This window comes from Ambystoma mexicanum, chromosome 1p (assembly GCF_040938575.1).
Source record: "Ambystoma mexicanum isolate Mex_15411 chromosome 1p, UKY_AmexF1_1, whole genome shotgun sequence".
NCBI lineage: Eukaryota > Metazoa > Chordata > Amphibia > Caudata > Ambystomatidae > Ambystoma > Ambystoma mexicanum.
In genome coordinates this window covers 732,491,031-732,511,510 of record NC_090921.1, presented here as the reverse complement: position 1 = coordinate 732,511,510, position 20,480 = coordinate 732,491,031, and the positions used below count along the sequence as shown (strand labels likewise).

The 20,480-nt window shown below is 46.8% G+C and overlaps 1 protein-coding gene across 4 annotated transcripts in view; it reads right to left on the bottom strand.

Annotated features, from left to right (window-relative positions):
- SHC1 (SHC adaptor protein 1) overlaps window positions 1–20,480 on the bottom strand; it is a 604,616-nt gene that overhangs the window by 422,668 nt on the left and 161,468 nt on the right. For 3 of the 4 annotated variants that reach the window (XM_069650221.1, XM_069650218.1, XM_069650220.1), the window contains one exon: window positions 597–758. In XM_069650221.1, the coding sequence (XP_069506322.1) occupies window positions 597–755 (159 nt within the window). In that variant the 5' untranslated portion in view covers window positions 756–758. Of the gene's footprint in view, window positions 1–596; window positions 3,622–20,480 lie in introns of those variants that run through there. The other variant, XM_069650215.1, reaches the window with a different exon arrangement.

Genomic DNA, 20,480 nt, shown 5'->3' with positions numbered 1-20,480 from the left:
TTTGAACAGAAGGTGCTGCTGTAAACCAGGAATGAGCTGTAGAGATTTAACTGCGTCCGGCTCCTAGTTGGAATTTGATGGGGCTGGTGAGGACTGAGGTGTACAGGAATTGTGTGGACCCCAGTACTAGAGGACGAGGGGTGGTATAGGTCAGGATTTAGGCGAAACTGCATTGTAGTTTTAAAACTAGTTGGAGGTGCTGCGTGTGTATAGTTGTGGTGCATTGGCAGAGCTTTGTGTGGGCATCAGTACTCTAATACCAGGTGGCAAAGGCATTACTGGAACAGTTATGTGGGTGTGAAGGGTATGGGGTCCCAGTATTCGATCATCAAGCTGTGCTGCAAGCCAGGATTGAGGACCAAAGGCAATTGTGGGTCAGTGTAGCGATGGGGTGGTGCTAGTTAGAATTGTTCTGCATTAAAATAGCTATGAATGAGTGTGAGTATTTGAAAAGCAGTGGGGCTGCAAGTGAGCATTAGGTTCAGAGATCTTTGTATCCACACTCCTGCCAATTCAGAGTGGAGTAATCACATGCAGGGCAGAGCGTGGAAACAGACATTGAGTACACAGAGACATGTATGAAGCAATGTACTCACCCTGACCAGGTAGGAGACTCCAGGCCCCATCACTTGCTCGTCCAGGTGCAGCCACCCTCTCGTGGGTTTGTTCACGAAGCTGCCGTGACGAGTCCACTCATCGCCTCCAAGCTGTCCTCCTTCCACACGGCTCTTCTTCCCACAGTTCAGCTTGTTCATATCCTGCGAGAAAACAGTAATAGTCCTGGCTGAGTCAGGGCTGGACTGTTGCGATTGTGCTGGCACGCCTGGCTCGCCAATCTCCCCCAGGCTCACAGAGTCCTTCCCACCCACCGAGAAGCCCTTCAAGTTCAAGAGGTTGGCCGGGTTGGATAGTTTTAGATTGCCCATCTTGGGAAAGAATGAGCAGAGCGTGGTGGGACTGTCCTCAGACTCAGACAGCTCCCCGATGGGCAGCATGGGGGTCAGCGAAGAAGACGAGACAGAGCTGGGCAGGGTCTGGGTTCCCACCATGAGGTCAGACCCTGATGGAGAGAGAGCACCAATCATCACCACGTCCTCCACTGAACTGACTGACTCATTGCGCAAGTGATTATATTTGCTCTTCTGTAGAAGATCCATGGCAGGGAGAGCCTGTTCACTGGCTGGGAACTGGCAAGAATGGAAGGGGTTAGGAGAAGGCGGCTCTCTCATAGTCTGGCACAAGGTGTTGGTTGGCCCTAGACAGTAGGGCCCAGAAGGACCTTCCAATCCATGAATAAGCAGAGAAAAGGGCAGGCACCATGTGTGACAATTTTATCACCTGGTGTTAAACCAAAAGAAAAGACCCAGATCACTACCTTGATATCCTTGGATCCAAGTAATTGCGATCAACAAAATGCCCTCAGAGAATAACAATTTCCACATCCAAGATTGCAACGAATGCAAGCCAAAAGAGATTAAAGCAGACAGAGGTAGTACTGCAAGTTGCACAAGGAGAGGCAGGAGAGCCTCGCACCACTATTACTAGACATCCAAAAATGAATCCAACTGCCAGCAGAGCTTCCTGTTCCAATCACCTGCTTTCCATCTGCTTGATAGGTAATCAATAGTCACTGAGTCATAGCAGAATCTGCTTAAAGGGAAAAGGGAGGCAGAGGGTGGATTTATGCTACAGAGAGGTGGTCATTTGGTTGTCCACTGTTCATTACTCGCCAAATTCTGTGCCCAGCAAGCTCTTCACTAACCATTCGACCCAACTAATTTGTCAACAGCCCTTCCACAAAATAGAACCTCAGCCAAACTAGGTACTCACAAACACATCATCGGAACCCACCATGTCTCAACGCCTCTCCAACCTGAAACTCACTAACCCCTCGCTCTAGTCTGCTACTCACCAACCATCTTCCTAGCCTGTCGCTCATCAGTCCCTGTGCTCCCCCCCCTCCCTAACACCCAACCCTCTGCACACTAACCCTACACGCCAAGTCGCTGCTCATTAACCCCTTTGCCCAGCCAGCTTCCTGCCAGAGGGGGAGGAGCAGCTCTGAGGAGATGGATGAGAGGTGGTCAGTGTAGGGAATTAGTAGTGCAAGTGGGTGTAGGCTTTCTTGCGATCCACCCAAGTTCTGCTCAGTCCACTTCAGCACATAACCAGAGGGCCGGGCTGAGGAGCAGAGGCACCACCAACACTCCAGTCAAAGGTTAATTCACAATAAGAAACGGGTGTCCTACTCGTCCCATAATGTTACAGCTACCACCAAGGGACGAAGTACTCGGAGGACCGGCACAAGGCAGGTGAGGTTTCCCCTCTAACTGAGATCACTACCAGCCGAGCAACTCTTCTCCAAAGACCCGATGCCCGAATGCTGGTTTAACACACCTCTGCACCACAGTATGGCTATCGAAACGCCGACGCCAACGTGAATTTCTCGTTGAAGGGGGTGCACATATTTAATAATACTAGTCCATGTTGTGAGGGGGCATTTGCACGAGAAAGCCTCTTGCTAGCAGCTTTGGCAACCGGTGACAGGCAGGAAATGAACACCACGAAAGAGAGACGGGAGATCGGCCCTTCCTAAAACACCACCAGTTCCCATCTCAATCTGATGAAGGCTGGCGAGGATAATTTTCTGTGTGGGGTTGAAAAAGGTTAGGCTCGAAACGGAAAGATGCTCTTTAGAAAGAATACATATTTTCATAGCGAATCAGGCTCCAATCCTCATTTGCCCCCTGTGAAGCTCCTCGACGGACCAGCAAACAGGCGCTTCAAGCTTCAAAATAGCAGTGGTCCTGTTTGTGGCAGGCAGCGATATCCGTTAAATCGTTCTGGCTCAGCCGCGATGGCAGTCCCGCGGGCGATTTCCAATGGTGCTTGCTGACTAGTGCTCTAGGCAATGCTGGTTCTAGCGCAGATCCCGGTCAGCGCCTGACCCTCGCCTAGCTGGCCCCCTTGCTGTGGACCGACAGAGATCCCTGATGCTGCCCGCGTCGATAGAGTGCCTGCAACTCAGGGTCCGGGGACGCAGTGCTATCAAATGTGTTTGCTGCTCCGCCTGGTCATCTGTGCTCTCTCAGCAGTGCCTCCTTTCCGTCCTCCCTCCGCAGCGACTGCAGCTGGCACTGTTCAGCATCCCCTCCGCATCGACTGCAGCTGGCACTGTTCAGCATCCTCTGGCCGTCACTGAAGCAAGGCGTGTGCTCTCATCGTGTTTGGGGAAACGCACACACCCGGGGCTGTCACATCCAGGCCAGACCTCTGCACATCCTCTCACGTGCTAGGGACGGTGTTCCTGCTGCTGCTTTGTGGAACGTCGTCAGGGGAGGATGGTTCACTGCACAGACTGGCTGCAGAATGTTACCCAGGGGTGAAGCGGTCAAGGAGCGCTCCCGTAGCGTCTATACGCTCGCTGTGATCAAAGGGTGCGTCAAGGTCCAAACGCGGATCTGGGGTATCCACGCGGCGAACACGCTCACTCCCCGTCCCCTGCAAGCACAGTGGTCCCACGCCTCCCCTTACGGCGTCTGCACGTTTTATGAATGGGCAGGTGCAGCAAGAGCTGGGCTGGCAGGGCTCCTCCTGATGCTTATTCATGGACCATAGCCTCGCAGTGACTGCTGCATCTTGGAGCTTGGCGTCAGCCAATCAGCAGAGCCTGCTGACTCACCGGCCGTAATGTGAGGAAGAGGAGCCGCACAAGCTTCTCCGAGAGTAGCGTCTCCCACAGGAGCTGCACGGCACGAGCATCTTGCAGAGCATCTTCTCCCTCCTAAATCACAAACTATCTCTCTAGGAAGAGGAGCTACAGGACCACTCTATGGCCCGCCTCTTCAGAAAAACATTTCTGGGGGCAGCATCTCCATATTGGAGGAGCAGTATTTCTAGTACCAATCTCTCTCCAGGAGCAACTTCTCCTTAGGAACTTCTGCCAAAAAATGCACACAAGCATCTCTCTATTAGGAGGTGAAAACATGTTATGTTAGCAAAGTTTATACAGCGCTCTACCACCCGAGGGTATCTTGGCGCTGGGAGCCCGCGTAGCTAAGATACTGTACCCTAGAAAAGAAAGGTCTTCAGGGATTTCCTTAATTGTAGATTATTAGAGATATTTTGGAGTGTGAGTGGCAGGTCCTTCCACAAGTGAGCTGCCGCCACAAAGAAAGACCGCCTGCGTCGGAAAAAAGGTACACAGAGTAGGCTGGCAGACCTAGAACCCAAGAGCCAATTAGGAACATAGCGACTGAATTTGTCACAGAGATACTCTTCTCCCAGGCTGGACAGGGCCCAGTGGACCAGACACACAGACTTAAACTTCACACGCTGAGCAACAGGAAGCCAGTGAACTCCTCGCAGGACTGGAGTAATGTGTCCTCCATGCAGGGAGCCAGTGGCCAGCCGAGCAGCAAGATTTTGTAGGCGCTGAAGTCTCTGAACCAGACCTTTCGGCTGAGCAAGACAGAGTTGCAATAGTCCAGCTGACTCAGAACCAGGGCAGCTACGACCGGCAGTTTGAGTTTAGAGGGAATGAGGGGGGAAGTACTTTCCTCAAGACCCTCAAATGAAAGTGTCCTGCCTTACAGACTGCCGAGACCTGATGTTCCATAAAAAGGGTTGAAGAGATCACAACCCCCAGATTCTTGACAGTGGTGATGGGAGTAGGAAGGGCACCAAGGGAGGATGGCCATAAAGAGCACACCCATAGTGAAGGATCGGGGGTGAGGGCGGGGTGCAGGGTCGGACTGGGACAAGAAATAGGCCCGGACAACCAAATAAAAGTGGCCCACCCCTCTCCTCAAAAAAGTGGCCACCCTGCGCCTCAAAAAAGTTTCCCTCAAAGCATCATCCATGAATCACGTCAATTCATGACTTTACAGAAAATGCTACTTATGGAGGGTTCATGTGTCTCTTACATTACAACACAACTCATAAAATAACATAACTTTGCATACAGTTCTGTGACAGGGTCCACAGCTCCGAGGTGCAGGAGTGGCATGAACACGACCTTTCACCCCTTGACAAAACAGGAAGAGGCATCAAATTACATTGTTCCCAAGTACACTACGAAAAATATGGTTATGATTTCACTAATGTGATATTCATTTCATACAAGAATGGATCACCATATGTACCATTAATATCTGTGTGTAAAGATCCATATTGTAAAATTACTGTGAATGCAAACATACGTCCAAGGCCAAATGATAATATGTTATTGTATAGCACTTACGCTTAAGCCCTTTTTTATAGAACAAATATGCATACAATATCACCCAACCTGTGTTGGTACTCATTTATCGACCTCAGAAGGATGAAAGGCTGAGATGGTTCAAACTTGCAACCTGCAGATCACACACACATTGCAGCAGCCAGCACTCAACCCAGTGAGCTATCATATTGGCTATAATAAAATGAGCAATTATTCTGTAGTGTGGATTCCATTAAACTGGTAACTGAGATTTAACTGCAGACCAGTTAAGTTCATCTGCACGTCTGGTGCAAATTTAGCCTTCTGTAAATGTAATAGAAGATGTTCCTTTCAGTTACTGCTCCCTGCGGTCATCTACTTTTCAGGCTTCAGAGGTTGGCAAAAATAGGGAAAGAGAGCGCACTCATAGGACATTATTTACTCTGAGCAACATAATAGGTTGCTAAAAAATGGGTGGCAAAACATATTTTTTCTTTCCTGAGAACATGCTGTAACAAGAAATCAAGCCATAGCAGATGGCGTGCAGGAACGAGGTACATCGCATTACTGCCGCTGCTGAATCATTCCCCTACTTTGCCAATGCCATGACTATACCCGATATATGCCTGTGCACGCGACCAGGGGTGTTGCTAGGTCTGGAAAAGATCAGGGGCTAAGCTAATGTCGGGACTGGTGGGACTCGGGGCTAGCTAGCATTTTGGTTGTAGCACCTGAGCTTCTATCCGGGGCTACAACCAAAAGACCCGGGACTATAGCCCCTTTAGCCTCCCTCTAGCAACGCCTCTGCACGCGACTAATGAAATGCATGGGGTAACAGGGAACGCGTGCACAAGGGGAGACATCGTGTATTTGAAGCATACCAAGCTCCATGCAAAACTATGAACTAAAACCAACGAGATTTGCAAGCAGGCCACAGCGGCAGTGCAACTTGGAAAAAGGCCTCATAGTACTTCCGACTTCTTGAGTAATGTTGACCTTTGACTCCGCAACACTGCCTTCCAAGCTTTCCACCACCAGGATGACTGAATAGGGACTAATAGGGCAGACGTTTCACCTTGAGAACCACCAAAACATCTTTCAACCCAGTGCTTCTTACACTTCCTTGTCAAAGTGCATCGAAGGAGAGTTAACTGAAGAGAAGCGCTTTGCAAGACCCTAAAATAACATCAAGCGGGGAAAGTCCTTTTTCTCTTTGTGCCAAACCAGATGAAACTTGCTCAAATAATATATTTTTTATCAATAGAATATATGCAAGGTTAATTCCTCTGCATTGCACGCTTTGTAGCATGAAATCATCAGCAACAATATCGCTTTCCTCGGCCATCTCGCTTGCACACTTACATCAGGCTAAGGGGTTGCCAACTACCACAGGGTGTTGCCAGAAAGTTGAGAGGATCTATGCAACAGAGTGCCTAGGTCATGGGTCTGCAACACACGCGGCTCTCCAGATATGTTGGACTACATGATCTCCCATGATCCTTCACCATTAACAAATGCAAATGGGAGCTGTATGTCAAAACATCTGGCATGGCAAACAAAGGTTGCAGAGCCTTGGCTCGACATATAGCCATCATAATAATTTCCTCTCCTCGGACCCTTACCTAAGCCGGCAGGCTTTGCACAATCTATAATAGGCATTTTTTTAAAATGTATATTTAATATTTCATTGACCCAGCATGAAGGGCAGTGGGTGCTTCACAGGAATCATTTATTAAAAGGAGCAATTTGTTCATGAGTTGCCTGCCTGCCTATCACAGAAACCAGGATGTGAGAGGGATATGTAATTTAGACAATACATTGTACTGCTGTCTGTTCTTATACATATTTACATTAAACATATTCACAATTAAAGACACAAGGAGGTTACATGATCCCGCCTACCTGCCGTTGGGGTTCCAGGTAGACGGCAGTCACTCTATGCCTCCGTCCTGAGTCACAGTGGAAAAAAGCGGACACAGAAATCATTCAGAGGAAAGCGGCTCACTGCTGCAACTTGTGTGCGACGGCGGACTCTCCTCGTACTCTGCCTGCTGCTGTGGGGGCTCAGGGATCAGGCTGGTGGGTCAGGCAGGGTGCACTGCGGTGGCCGGCGCGGTGGTGGTCGACGGTCGTGGGTGGGTGTAATGCCCAACAGAGGGGGGGAGTGGTCCTATATTCTCTTTCAGAGAGACTCAGAGAGAAGAGAGAGTTACGTCACGTGTCCAATGGCACGGAGTGTCGGCCCCAGGCAGCCAGCGCCCACCCCCCAGGCCAGGCGCACAACACAAGTTCTTTCAACTTTGCAGGGCATTGAGGGCAACAACAATTTAGTTGTTGTTAGTTCCTGCAAAGTTGAAAGGAACTTGTCTGTGAACTTCCCCACATCAAAGGAGCACGGGGAGGCCCGCGGGCCACACGACATGGGCACAGGGGTGGCCTGCTGCGCCGCCGCCGGCCTGGCTGGCGCTGGCGGTGGCCGGCCCTTGATGCATTCATGCATGCTGCTGCTCATCTCATGCATATGATATGCATCTTCTCACCTGCACTGCAAATGCAATTTGCAATTTCCGAGTCCCGCTCTCTCTCCAGGTCAGTCAGGTCACCGTCGTCGTCAGCAGTACCGCCTCCAGGCTCCCCATGGGCTAAGCCAGGGCTGGCCTGGCACTGGCGGCATCTGGAAGTGGAACTTGGATGAAATTAAACAAAGTAACCCGGCCGCCCCCGCATCCCCTCAGAGAGAGAGTGTGTGTCAGTTTCCTTCTCCAGCGCCCGGCCGGCGCCAGCGCACAGCCCCTAACCTCTTAGGCGAGCTGCGCGCCTTCAGCCCCGGCCCGCGCCAGGCCGCCACGGTGAGTGGTGACGGCACTGTCACATCAGGGAGGCTCGATTGATATAGCAATCAACACAATGTAATTAATAGAGGAAAAAAAAATGGTCCAGCTTGGGCCCGACTCGGCCACATCACATGAGTCACTACTGCCTGCCTGCCTGGCAGCCTGCTGCAGAATGTAAACATTTTTTTACGGGAAAAAAAAACAGCCCTGGGGTGGCCTCATGAAAACCGGCCCCCCAGGTCCTCAAAGGTTATCGGCCAGTGGCCGATGGCCGATGCCGCCAGTCCGAGCCTGGCGGGGTGGGCCCCCACCACCAGCACCTCCACCTTGTCACCATTACGTTTCAGCCAGCTGTGGTTCATCCAATCTCCCACAGCAGAGAGGCACGAAAAAGGCGTGATGACCTCTCAGCCTGCTCAAGATCTAACTGGATCAGGATTGGAGTATTGTCCGCATAACAATAACATCTAATGCCGAAGGAGGGGATGAGACACACAAGTGGCTGAATGTAGATATTAAAAAGTATGGGGACAAGGCAGAACCTTTGGGAACACCACAGGAGAGGGAGCAAGGAAGAGAGAGGAACAAAGGTAATGAAAGAGTTTGACTGCTCTCCTCCAGGAATGAAGTAAACCAGGCCAGTACTTGGCCGGCAATCCCAGCATGGGCTAGGCGGGCTAACAGGGTGGGGTGGTCAACAGCATCAAATGCCGCAGATAGGTCAAGCAGAATAAAGGCACCCACCCCACCTGCATCTACCAGCCCAGTCATGTCGTCCAGGACAGATACCAGGACACTCTGTGCCCAGGCCAGGCCGAAAGCCGGATTGGGAAGGGTTGAAATACCCTGTAGTTTCCAAAAACTAGGAGAAAAGGGGGGAAATGAGAGCCTCGAGAAGCTTTATCAGGAAAGGCAGTAGAGGGAAGCGCAGGGTCAAGAGAGGGCTTTTTAAGAAGATGAATAACCGTAGCTTGTTTCACCTCATTAGGGATGTGGCCTAACTGACAAGACCTGTTAATGGCTTTGGGAAGCTCACCCAGGGTCAGTAAAACTTTCCTTCATCACTAGCAATGGCACTGTGCCAGAGGGGGCAGCTGACTTGAGTTGGTTCATTGCTGAGCTAATCGAGGACACAGTGAATGTTGAAAACACCGCCCAGTGAGGAGGACAGACCGTCAGGATGACCTGGGGAACCGTACTGTCAGATGCAGTAGCCTGGGAAAACGGCGAGATGTTATGGCAAATTATGTCAATTTTAGAAACGAAGAAATGAGATAAGGAATTACAAAGCTCCTGAGAAGGAATGACAGATGAAGAAAGATTGACGTCAGATGAAAGCGACCTAACCACTGAGAATAACTCCCTAGGTTTATTAAGGGCATTCTCAATTTTTAGCTCCTGAAAAGCCTTCTTAGCCACCAGAACGGCCGCACAGTAGTCAGCAGCACGCTGCTTAGAAAGCGCTTTAGGAGTAGAGCAATAAGAGAGATGCCATTTCTGCTCTACTTGCCTAAGCTTGAGACAAGCTTTTTTAAGTTATTCAAAGATCAAGGGTTTAGAGGGGAGTCTCTGGGGATGGGTCAGTTTAAGTGGGGCAACCAAATCTGCTGCTGCCGCCTAGGAGCGGGCCAGAAGCGAGAGATCTGTTTCATGAGCCTTCCCACAGTTGACCTTTACAGAGGAGACTACAGCCTTCAGGTCAGCGGAGCAGCAGTTATAGCCCAAGACTCTAGGAGGAAGATCCTTTGAGGGTATACACAGGGAATTCATGGGAATCGTCAGGAGATAATGGTCAGACCACAGGACAGGTTCCACATGGAGAAGTGATAATTCTGCTTTATCGGCCAACACCAGATCCAGCGTATTCCCCATCTTGTGGGTAGGGCCTGTCACAAATTGATGGAGCCCCAAGTCACAGATGCTATCAAAAAATGCTGAACAATTGGGGCAAGAGGGCCAAAACATTTTAAGTTAAAATACCCCAGCACAACAAGGTGAGCAAACGTCAGCTGGAGGTTGGCTAGCACATCCAACAGCGGATCAAGAAACCCAACATGAGATCCAGGAGGCCAGTAGACAACTAAAAAATGGCGCGTATAGGTGGGAGAGACTGGACAGCAAAGCATTAGTGCTTCCATGGGAAGTGAATGAGAGTGGAACTTGTGAAACCACAAGATTAGATTTAAAAATGGGGGCGATCAAAATGAATTATTTTGTAATCATCAGCCAGAGCCGGAACCAATGCAGGAGCAGAGGCCTCATTAAGCCAGGTTTCTGTAAGACAAAGAAGATCAGGGATCCGCATAGAAACAGATTGTTAATAAAAGCAGTGTGTGCAGCTATGGAGGGGCTATTAAGCAGCATTACATATAGCCCAGATGGAGATTGTTGTGGGGGAAGTGTAGGAGCAGGGAGCAGTGGCTTCCTCAGATCACCATTCCTTCGACCCGATCCTTGGAGGAAAACCAACAGCATCACTCATCACCTTTCCTACAGGAGCATTGTGATCTACACAGTAGAGAGATCAATCCTCACCATTACCATCTCTCAAATAAGTGGAGTCCACCTGCTCGCGGGTGGGGAGGAAGGGGGTGAGCACCAGCCACATCCCTGTATCAGGAGAAGCAACAGCACATCTCCCCCAGCAGTAGTAATAGCCCTCAATCAAGAGGGACAATAGTACTCAAGCAACATACCCCCAGTACATGAACTCTGCCAGATCTTCTTTCTCAAAGGAATTCTCAATTTTCTCACTTTCCCCCAGGGGCTCAAAGTAACCCGAGCCCTCGTTCTCTCTAGGCTTCACTATTGCAATAGCCTCCTCCTGAATCCAACTCCTTCAACTCTGCCACCCTTCAAGCTAATCCAGAATAGGGGAGCAAGACTTTCCCTTGGCCTTAAACCCAGAGACCGCATCACTCCTAGCCTAAAAAGTCTCCACTGGTTCCCGGTTGTTGCACAGATTAAATAAAGGTCAGGTTACTTGACAGAAACAAGAAGGCTTCTTTTGATTTTTATCTACATGGAAGTAATTGCAAGCCACCTCTGAAACAGATTATTTCTTTGAAGCCTTTCAAAAAAAGAAACTGTACACTATTATAAAAGGAATGGGTTCTTTCCATTCAGCTTCCGCAGAAGCGCTGTACATATTTATTTTCCTAGCATTTTAGGATTGTATAATTAGATGGAAATCTAAGTTGCAAGTGAGAATTAATCTTTTGTAACAAACTATGTTTTTTTCCAGTGAAAGCAAACCAGTATTTCACAATTGTATTTTCTAGAATTCCTGTGCTGTGTGCAGATCATTTTTAGTCTTATAATGTAATGTACACCATAATTATTAAAATAACTGTGAAAAATGAGTATGTATGGTCTAGTTAACACCCATTCAACCTTGCAGTCAATGGAGTACATTACTATAAAAGGTCAGTGCAGCAGTCTTTGCTCAAGGGTGAGTGATTATTATTACACCACTCACAGGTTTTATAGCCTCTCAAATCTTCAAGATTACAATTAAAACATCCAAAACCTGGCTCTCCAGGAAGCGCAAGCACTGTTCAAAAACAAACAAAAGTTATATACGTAATTGAAATAGAAACTCAGAAAAACCTGTCCCTGTGATAATCCAGATAGGCAAATAACTTTATGTAGCGCTTCGTACATGGTTCGTCCAACATCTAGGCACTGTGATTATTATACCTCAGTCGATAGTTTACCGACCTCTGAAGGATGTTAGCCAATAAGATAGCTCAGCCGGTTGAGAGCTCGTTGCTGCGATCTGTAGGTTGCAGATTTGAATCCCAGGAAAGCCAATTCAGCGTTTCATCCTTTCGAGGTCGATAAGATACAGACTTCGGTTTGGTGAGAATTGTGATAAATATGTTCTATGTACAGTTCTTTGCCCAAGCGCTATATAAATAACCATTTGACTATGAGATTAAGTATCGCATTTAGCATGCAGTCCTTGCCTCTCTGCATTGTTGTATCATACCAGTAGGTAGTATTAGCTCCAGGAAATGAGGGCTTTCATTAAAACATCAAAAGACAATTCTGCTATCGAACCTCAAAACACACAATACAATTAAGGTTTGCTGTACTATGTAATTGGGCAGGTTTTTGTGGGTTTTCAACATTTAAATATATACAGGAGAGATCAAATGGCTAGACCCTAGAGAAACTATGCAAGGTGTATTCTGTTACAATGCAGAAAGGTGCCACATAGTAATGATTTCCATACAGTTTTTGCACACGTCGGCTGGACATTTTACTCTCTTGCAAAGGAGAAAAGTCATCTTTACTCTCGTGAAATCACACTTACTCTCAAAGTTTAAAGCTAGGGAGTAAAATACTCCCACCTTAAAATCTTATCTGGAGCATGCCTTCTTCCCTCCTCTGCTAATCCCACAGTTGCTGTGATTGGTGTCCGGGCCCTTATGCATCCTCGGGCCCCCTGGCCTCCCAACCCAATCGCCCGAGCTCTTGTTTACCTTCACCACTTGCCTTGGCACACTCTCCGCCCTGGAGGTTCGCACTTACACCGAACATGGCTCCAGGCAAGGCATAGAACTCAACTCTCCAAGCACTTCATCTGTGGCTCACCAATGAGCTTGGACTCCCCAGCACGTACCTCCTCTACCCTCTTCCCTGCTGCACTTGCACGTTCTGAATACTCACAGGGCATTGCAGGTTTGTTCTTTTTTCCCTCCAATGCTTTAAATATTTTGATTGTAATGTGTTTCACTACTTGTTCCCTCTATTCATCCTGTGGGTGCTTTGAAACTGTATTTTCTTGCTGTATAAGCACCTACCAAGCAAACTTAAAATAAATAAAAAGGCCTCCAGCCACAATCCAGAGGACCACAGACCAGGGCATACCACCAAATAGAGGGGCCCCATTGTGGCAATGCTGCATGGCAGTGGGCTCCTGCCAGAAGACTGTCATCCCAGTGTTTACACACCTACATTTTACCAAAAGGTAAACGCCCTGGCAAGGCATCTACATGGCCACCCATACCAACAGGCAAGGGACCCTCGTTTGGGACTGCTGCTGTCACGCTTGAAGACAGGTTCAGGGTGAACTGGAGAATCCTCAGGAGCCACAGAAGCTAATACTCTCCTACACTCAACGATCGGACCAACAGTTGGCCAGAAGACAGGAGTGCTACTTGACCGCCCCACCCCCCTTCCGTGGAACCAACAGAAAAAGGCACAGGAGCTGCAGGGAGACAACAGCATCAATATATAGTTTCAAACAAAACGAAAAAGATAACACATATCCACCAAAGCAGTGGCTTACCTATTGCTGTGCAGTACCTGGCTGGAAACGTAGGTCTATATGGAATCCGTATAGATAAACAAGGTAATCACATGAGTGACAAGAAGCAGGAACAAAAGGAACACTAAATTAGAAAAGAAACCCAATTACCTATAACAAAGTACAGGGAACAGGTGTACTGAACTGGGGCAGAGTTCCTGTAAAGAAAGGGGTTCAAAAACGTATGTACCTGGATAGAGCGTTGAGAGAACAACCTCCCGTGTTGCCTTCCATGCATTTATGGGATTCCACTCTGGACACAGTGTGACGCGCATCGAGCCATCCGAGGATAGCACCCTGATGTGCAATACGTGCCACACCGTACCCAGAAATGATCCTGCCCTGAACCCATGGATGCGCAGAGCGCCGGCAACCCTCCTCGCCCTACAGAGCCCTCAACCACCAAGGCAACTGATAAGTGCGCACAGCGAACGGAAACCCTGTTCACCGCATTATCAGCCTTGGCGCATTCCTAACAGCTTCAATAGGAGTTCTGGCAAGGGACAGCCACGATAGCAGCCCCAGCAGGCTCAGTCACCAGGCAAAAGGAATCACCTGCGCCATCCCACCAGCTAAGGAACTCAAAGTACTGGTGCCAGCAAAGAAGCCATGACCAAGGACAAGGCACAACAGAGGGCCCAACAAGGGACTGTAGGTCCTGAGATAGTAGCCCGACAGACCTGGCAAAGTCTTACAGGGTCCAAAGAAAGACAACGTATCCACACATTCTGGAAAGTTCTCCCATCCGGGGACTTCAGAAGGTGAAACAGCCTCGCTTCGGCATGTGAACTGGCACCCGCTGACCTCCTGCCCAACCATAGCAAAATCTATCCAACTTTTACATCTACCCGCTTTAGTGTGCATATATTTTTTCAATGGCACCAACAAGTGCCAATCTTCTAGACCAAAGCACTTGAACACATTCTCCCCTCTCGCACAAGGACTCCAATGTGGGATTTGAATTGCCCGACCACTCCCAAAGTCACCTTGCAACCTGGTACTTTAGAAGTGCCAGCATTTAGTGAAAAGGGCGGGTGACATTGTGTATTGTGCCAACACGCCACAAAGATTGCACACCCCGTGTATGCAATACTGCTGGGTGTGGCACACATAGAAAATGTGGCCACACCTGGGGAAGGCTGGCTGGGAAGCAGTGCCTCATCATTCCATGCATCTTTTAGTAGCCGGATTCCAAATCAAGAAGAGAAAGTTGGGTCATTCTGTATTAATAACCCATGAATGATGAAAGCTCAGACACAGAGGAAGAGAAGGTGGACCAACAGAATGGTGCATGGTTCAAACCGCAAGTCCTATGGGGCGAGATACATGCAGTGTAAAGTGTGTACACATGGAAGAGAGGAAAGACTCCCAACGTCTTTATATGTGACTGCTGTAGGCGGTTCAAGAGTAGCATTGCAACATAGCCAAACAAAACAAGGGCAGTGAATGCATGGAGCAGCAGGCAACCAAAGAGGTGGGGACAAGCAGTACTGAGCAAGGTAGGGACAAGTTGGCAATCATGTAGCATCTGTGTGTAAAGAACAGACACGGGAAAAATAAACCACTGCCAGGGAATGGCCTGATTGGAAAAAAGCGAAGGTTGGGCGTGGGGCCTTTGCGGCCCTAATCAGAAATCCAAATAACAGTGTTTGTACTCCTTACAGATTGGTAGCCAAGTGAAGGACCGGGTAACAGGTCAGAAAGAACAACCTCTAGGCGTTTGTTGTCATTTAACGATCATGAAGTGTACCAGGGCATGCAGCTTTGTATGACACGTTTACATCAATAGATGAATAGTAGAGGTTGTTTTAGGAAAATACTTGCTCCCTTTATTGGGAATTTAAGAGGGAATATAAAATGGAATATAAGATGTACAGGAGGGTACCGTTTCTCCGCGGTTTATTATCAAGCTCCATATCCCTTCACAGCATTGGCAACCTCTCAGAGGGTTGCAGTAACCGCTGTGCTTCTCAGTATTCACAAGCGCTACAGAGGCATCAGCTGCCTCTTGATTGAATTAGCCTTTAGAAGGGAAGCGCTTAACTGCCACAGTATGGAAGGCTGCAGCTAACCTTCCTGCTCCACAAGATCTTTCAGCTCAAACAGCCAACGAATGGCTGAGATTACTTAGCGCCAGCTTCCACAAACAGTGTGGTCCTGTGAGTTCCCGATCATGTTCCTCCATGGGGGACACAACTCTCCTTTTCGAATTCTTTTCCTGCAGCACGATCAATTTTCTCAAGATTTTAAATGGTTTGTAGACTCTGCCCCCTTCCAAAAGTTCCCATCATTTCTCCCCTTGTCCAATTAATTAATTTATTAATGTGATACAGTTTTATACATAAGTAGAAAACTTAACACATATCCACATAAAAATAGAAGAAAGAAGGAAGAAACTCTTCCCCCCCTTGTCCAATGATAGGTTGCATAGAGCCCACAAAAACCCTGGCAGCCATTGTTTTAAACTGCAGGAGTAGGTAGAAACTACAATTATTCCTTATGGGAATTCAGGACGAGCATACACGCACTTAGCACTTAAGGGGTTACATTTTAATTGGTCCCCTCCCCCATCCACTGTTCTCGGTCACTCACTTTGATCTCCACTATTGGTTTTCTGATGGCCTGTGCCTCCTGGGAAGAGACAGTTGGACAAATGCATGCAGTAAAACTAGAAATGTGTTGCACCTCGGCATGCACCGTACACTGCGATTGGAAACCTAAACTAAATGGCACAGTTTTGTTCTGCATTGTTCATTTGCACCAATGGTGCACCCTTCAAGTTAGTCAGAGGGGATTGCAGTCTCCCATGATGCGGTCATGGTAATTCGTCACAGCGGGCTACCTCAAACTGCCTACCGGGATGGGTTTGGGAGAATTCTCAGAAATGTGAAGCCCTGCTGCTGTGCTGAAGCTCCGAATCCACCTAGACTAGAGAAGCCCTACAAGGATGACTTCTCCCTTTGAGTTGGTGGGACCAATCCACTCCAAAGTAAGCCTGTCTGGACATCCTCTCAAAGCTGGTTGTATTGTCACTGCATTTGCTGCTGGAACCGAAGAGCCAGGGAGAGGAACACCAGATTGTGTGCGCTGCTTTTAAGTCAGACCCGAGCGCTAGGAAGATCACCCGGACTGCCCTGTTGCAGGACTGACCAAGCCTGAACCACCTCAGAGTTCTGGACCCCAGAAGCAAGGAAAGTCTGAAGTGGTATCCGAGAACCGCTGAGTTGCTATTTGCTGTCAGGCGCATCAAGCTGAAACACAGAAGAACCGCTGAATTGCAGAGTTGCTAAAGCATTGCCCCTCAAGTCTCTCAGCTTGTGGCCCTTCAAGTGTTTTATTTTCAACAAACATTGCACAATACTTTTTACCTACCTGCAAAAGAAGGATTTCCAGCTCTCCTTGACATTGTACAATTAACACTGGCTGTCCTGGTTCCCTGAGAGATTCTTCTTTACCACAGAGTGTGTGCTTTGGAAGGTGTTTAAAAGTACTTGCCTGTTTATTAATTGTTAACCTTTGTTTTATTCCTCTATTCTATCTTTTTCACCTAACTCAGTATTGCTCTAAATGTACCAGTGATAAATCAATGTCCACAGTGTCCTAGCTATTTAAGTCACATGAGGGTGTAGGAAGTGTCTGTGTGCCATCCCCAATGGGTGTAATCTGATTTAGAGAAACTAAGAGTGTGTTTTGAAGTATATTTAAGTATTACATGTTTTTGCTCCCTTTCTGAAGGCTTTTATAACTGACTGTGAAATAAATCAATAATTGTTTCATCAAGAAACCTGGAGTATAAGTGTTTATTTGGATAACTGTACTGTGAAACTCTGTGTCGCAACATTACTGCTCACATTGACCCCTCTTGAGATGAGCCTGGCTGCTTAGCCACACTAAGAAAGATATATAGAAAACCTAGAGGCACACCTGTTTATATTTTATATCAAATTAAATTAGAGAAAGTAATGAGGTTGAAGATAAATTTGAGGTGCGGGGGGAGAAAGGCTCAACCTTGGCATCTACGTTGGACAAAATAGACAAAGTGTGGTTGTTCCCAAAGAAATTTTGGGAACTCCCGTCCCCTGCACACTATCGAATATCTGAAAACAATCAGAAAAAAACCTCGAGAGTTTCTGGATTTTGTTTACACCTAATATTTTAGGTAATATTTAGAAAAACAGACATTTTGACAAACACCTTTCATGATACATAAATCATTTTCCTTAAACAGGTAAGAAAATATTTTGTGAAAACAAAGATTTTGGTGAAAGTATCCTTTTCTTTATTGTACAAAGCATATGGTGGTGCCCAACGCGTTTCGAGTACAACTCTTCTTCAGGGGCAATGGCACAATTTTTTCATTTTTCTACAAAGTGAAGAGATGACATGAGTCAAATTATCTTAGCCCATTATAGACAGTACATATAATTTATCTCTGTTTTTAGCTCAGTTTAACCCAAATGGCGTAAAAAGTCATCCGTTAAACATAAAGTGACAAATTTAAACAAGTATTCGCAATTTGAGGAAGGTTGGCAAACGTACATTGATTCAAAAACCCATTCCTGGAAACCATTTAGTAGTGTACTTATTTTACACAAAATAAAGAAGAAAAAATGCTGCTTATATTCAGCTAGATAAATCTGATTATGATCCAATCATACATTCTTGAACAAAGATTATGTAGTTACATTTGTACATGGAACTATTTACCAGAAAAGGTAAAAACAAAAACGTTTTCAAAGTGGAAAGAAGGTTATCCATATGGTAATTTCTAAGTGAAAGTAAATGGAGTGAAAACTTACATGTCTTTAGAAAAAGATCAATACAATGAAGTGAATGCAAAGTGCATCTAGTGGTTGTCATCCAGCACGGGCAAATTGCAGCAAAAGGTTCAAAGTCTGCAAACTACTATTTAACTGAAAGGAGAGAGACGAAGATAAGTATCTCAAATAGACTACATCTAATCTAGAAAGAAACCTGATGGCTACAAGTACTTACATGGAATTTTTTGGTAGAAGGCGCTTCAAGGATGGTCGCATCTGCCGGTCTGGAGATGCGTCCACCCTGTGCAGCGTCTCCTTATATACTAACGGTGATGCTCTTTGTTAGCAGAATGACATGTGCGGTGAGTAGTCGAAGTGCGCATGTGTAGATAAAGCTCGTCATGTCTATTGACGTATTCAGGAGAAAGAAGAGTTGGCATGTGTAAAACAGAACTCGTCATGTTTACTGACGTATCCAAAATCAAGTGGTTGCGTGATGTACGTCAGCCGCGTGACGTACCATTCACGCCTTTCATGGAAAAGGAAACAAAATAATGAAACGTAGGGAAGGCGAGTCAAAGAGTGCTCGGAAAAGACTCAATGCAAAATTTTGTATACCTGATGTTTAAAAGGTTATTAAAACAGCAGTAACGTCGGGAAAACGTACTCTGATGCTGATTTAAATACAGGCAGAAATGTTTGCCACACTACCAACCTGTATATTTCAGACTTATACCAAAGGTTTTGTCCCTATTACCAGGAGGCCAAGATTGTTGTAGTGCACCCAAAGGGTACTACATACAATCTTGCCTAACAGGATGCATCAAACCTACCGAGGTACAGGTCAGACACCATGCTACAGAAATCCTTGGTCCCTTCGCTGAGACTTCAACTAAAATGGCATTTCTTGAACAATGCAATATATTTTGTTGCAACCAGGTCAGACGACTCTGCACCGAAACAGTGAATTTATTCCATAGAGGCTACTGTGCGCAATTGCGGATTCAATTCAGGGCATAATGTGATCTGAAGCCAGGAAAACTTTTCCGAAGCAGGCACCCACCCATATCTTACCATGATGACACCTGGAGCTGGGAAGAGGACGAATTGTCCAATAACAGGACGATTGCAATCTGCAGCAAATAACTTGCCACTTCCCATATCCAGGCGTGTGACAAAGCCCAACAATGGATAGTTCCGAAAAGGCCTAGTCTGATACAAACATCCAACATGGGGGTGCACAGAGTTGGGCTGGCATGTGCCATAGCGCCAGACCTGGCCCCCACACTCCACTGAGGAGTCACCAGAGCTACAAATAAGCCATTCCAAACAAACCACCTTGCATAGTTTAGTATCTGCTCTTCTACTACTAAAATTACCTGCAGCATTGACCTGAACATTCTCCGTCAATGGCTACTTGAAAAAAGTATTAGGGCGAGACCCCTCAAGTGATAAATGTCCTTTCTAACCAACGATCACAATGCATCTACATGGACCCCTTCCATAGTTTAAGAAATGTCCTTCTGGTTTAAACCAGGTTCCCTACCCTCTGCCTTACTATTCAATCACTACCTCTGCTGTCACCCCTTCGTCACAAACCCCCTTAATCTCTCTTGAGACAATGATGCAGACAATACAAAAATCACTAAAATACAAAGCCATTCTACTCCTGGATTTAAAACCTCAGAATGCATTAAGAAAATTGACACTTGGATGGCACATGACCATCTCTTACTGAATACATAAACAGATATGCTTACATCAGGATAAGCATCTTTAAAACCCCCTTCTAAAAGGAGCAGACATATCCATTCCAGATTTAACAGACTCTTAAACCTAGGAGTGACCTTGGACGGCAACCTTTTCCTAGAACCTCAGATCACAACAGTCACCCGACAAGATTTTACACACCTGAACGTCCTTAAAAAGATCATCCCATTTTAGACTTTCCTCAGAAACGCACAACCATAACATTTATAGTAATCTCCCGATTAGACTCCATAGCGTCCAGAATGCATTCACATGAATGTTACTTGGCTTTGCCTACAGATATATAATCTCATCGGCACTTCGGTGTCTGCATTGGTTAACTGTAGGCAGGAGAAGCAATTTTAAAACCATGTGCATAACTTTCAAAGCACTTCAGGGAAAGGTCACCAAATTTATACAAGCAAAACTCTGTTATGTTTCCAATGTAAACCTTCAATCAGTCTTGCTCATGACATTGGTGGTGCCTACCTATTCAAAGAATACATTGGCAGGATCCTTTCAACTCTTGCACGTCAACTTTGGAACACTTTTCCCAAAGATATTAGAACCATCCACCCGTTCCCTCAATTTAACACAAGTCATCAAATCATGACTTTTCTCCT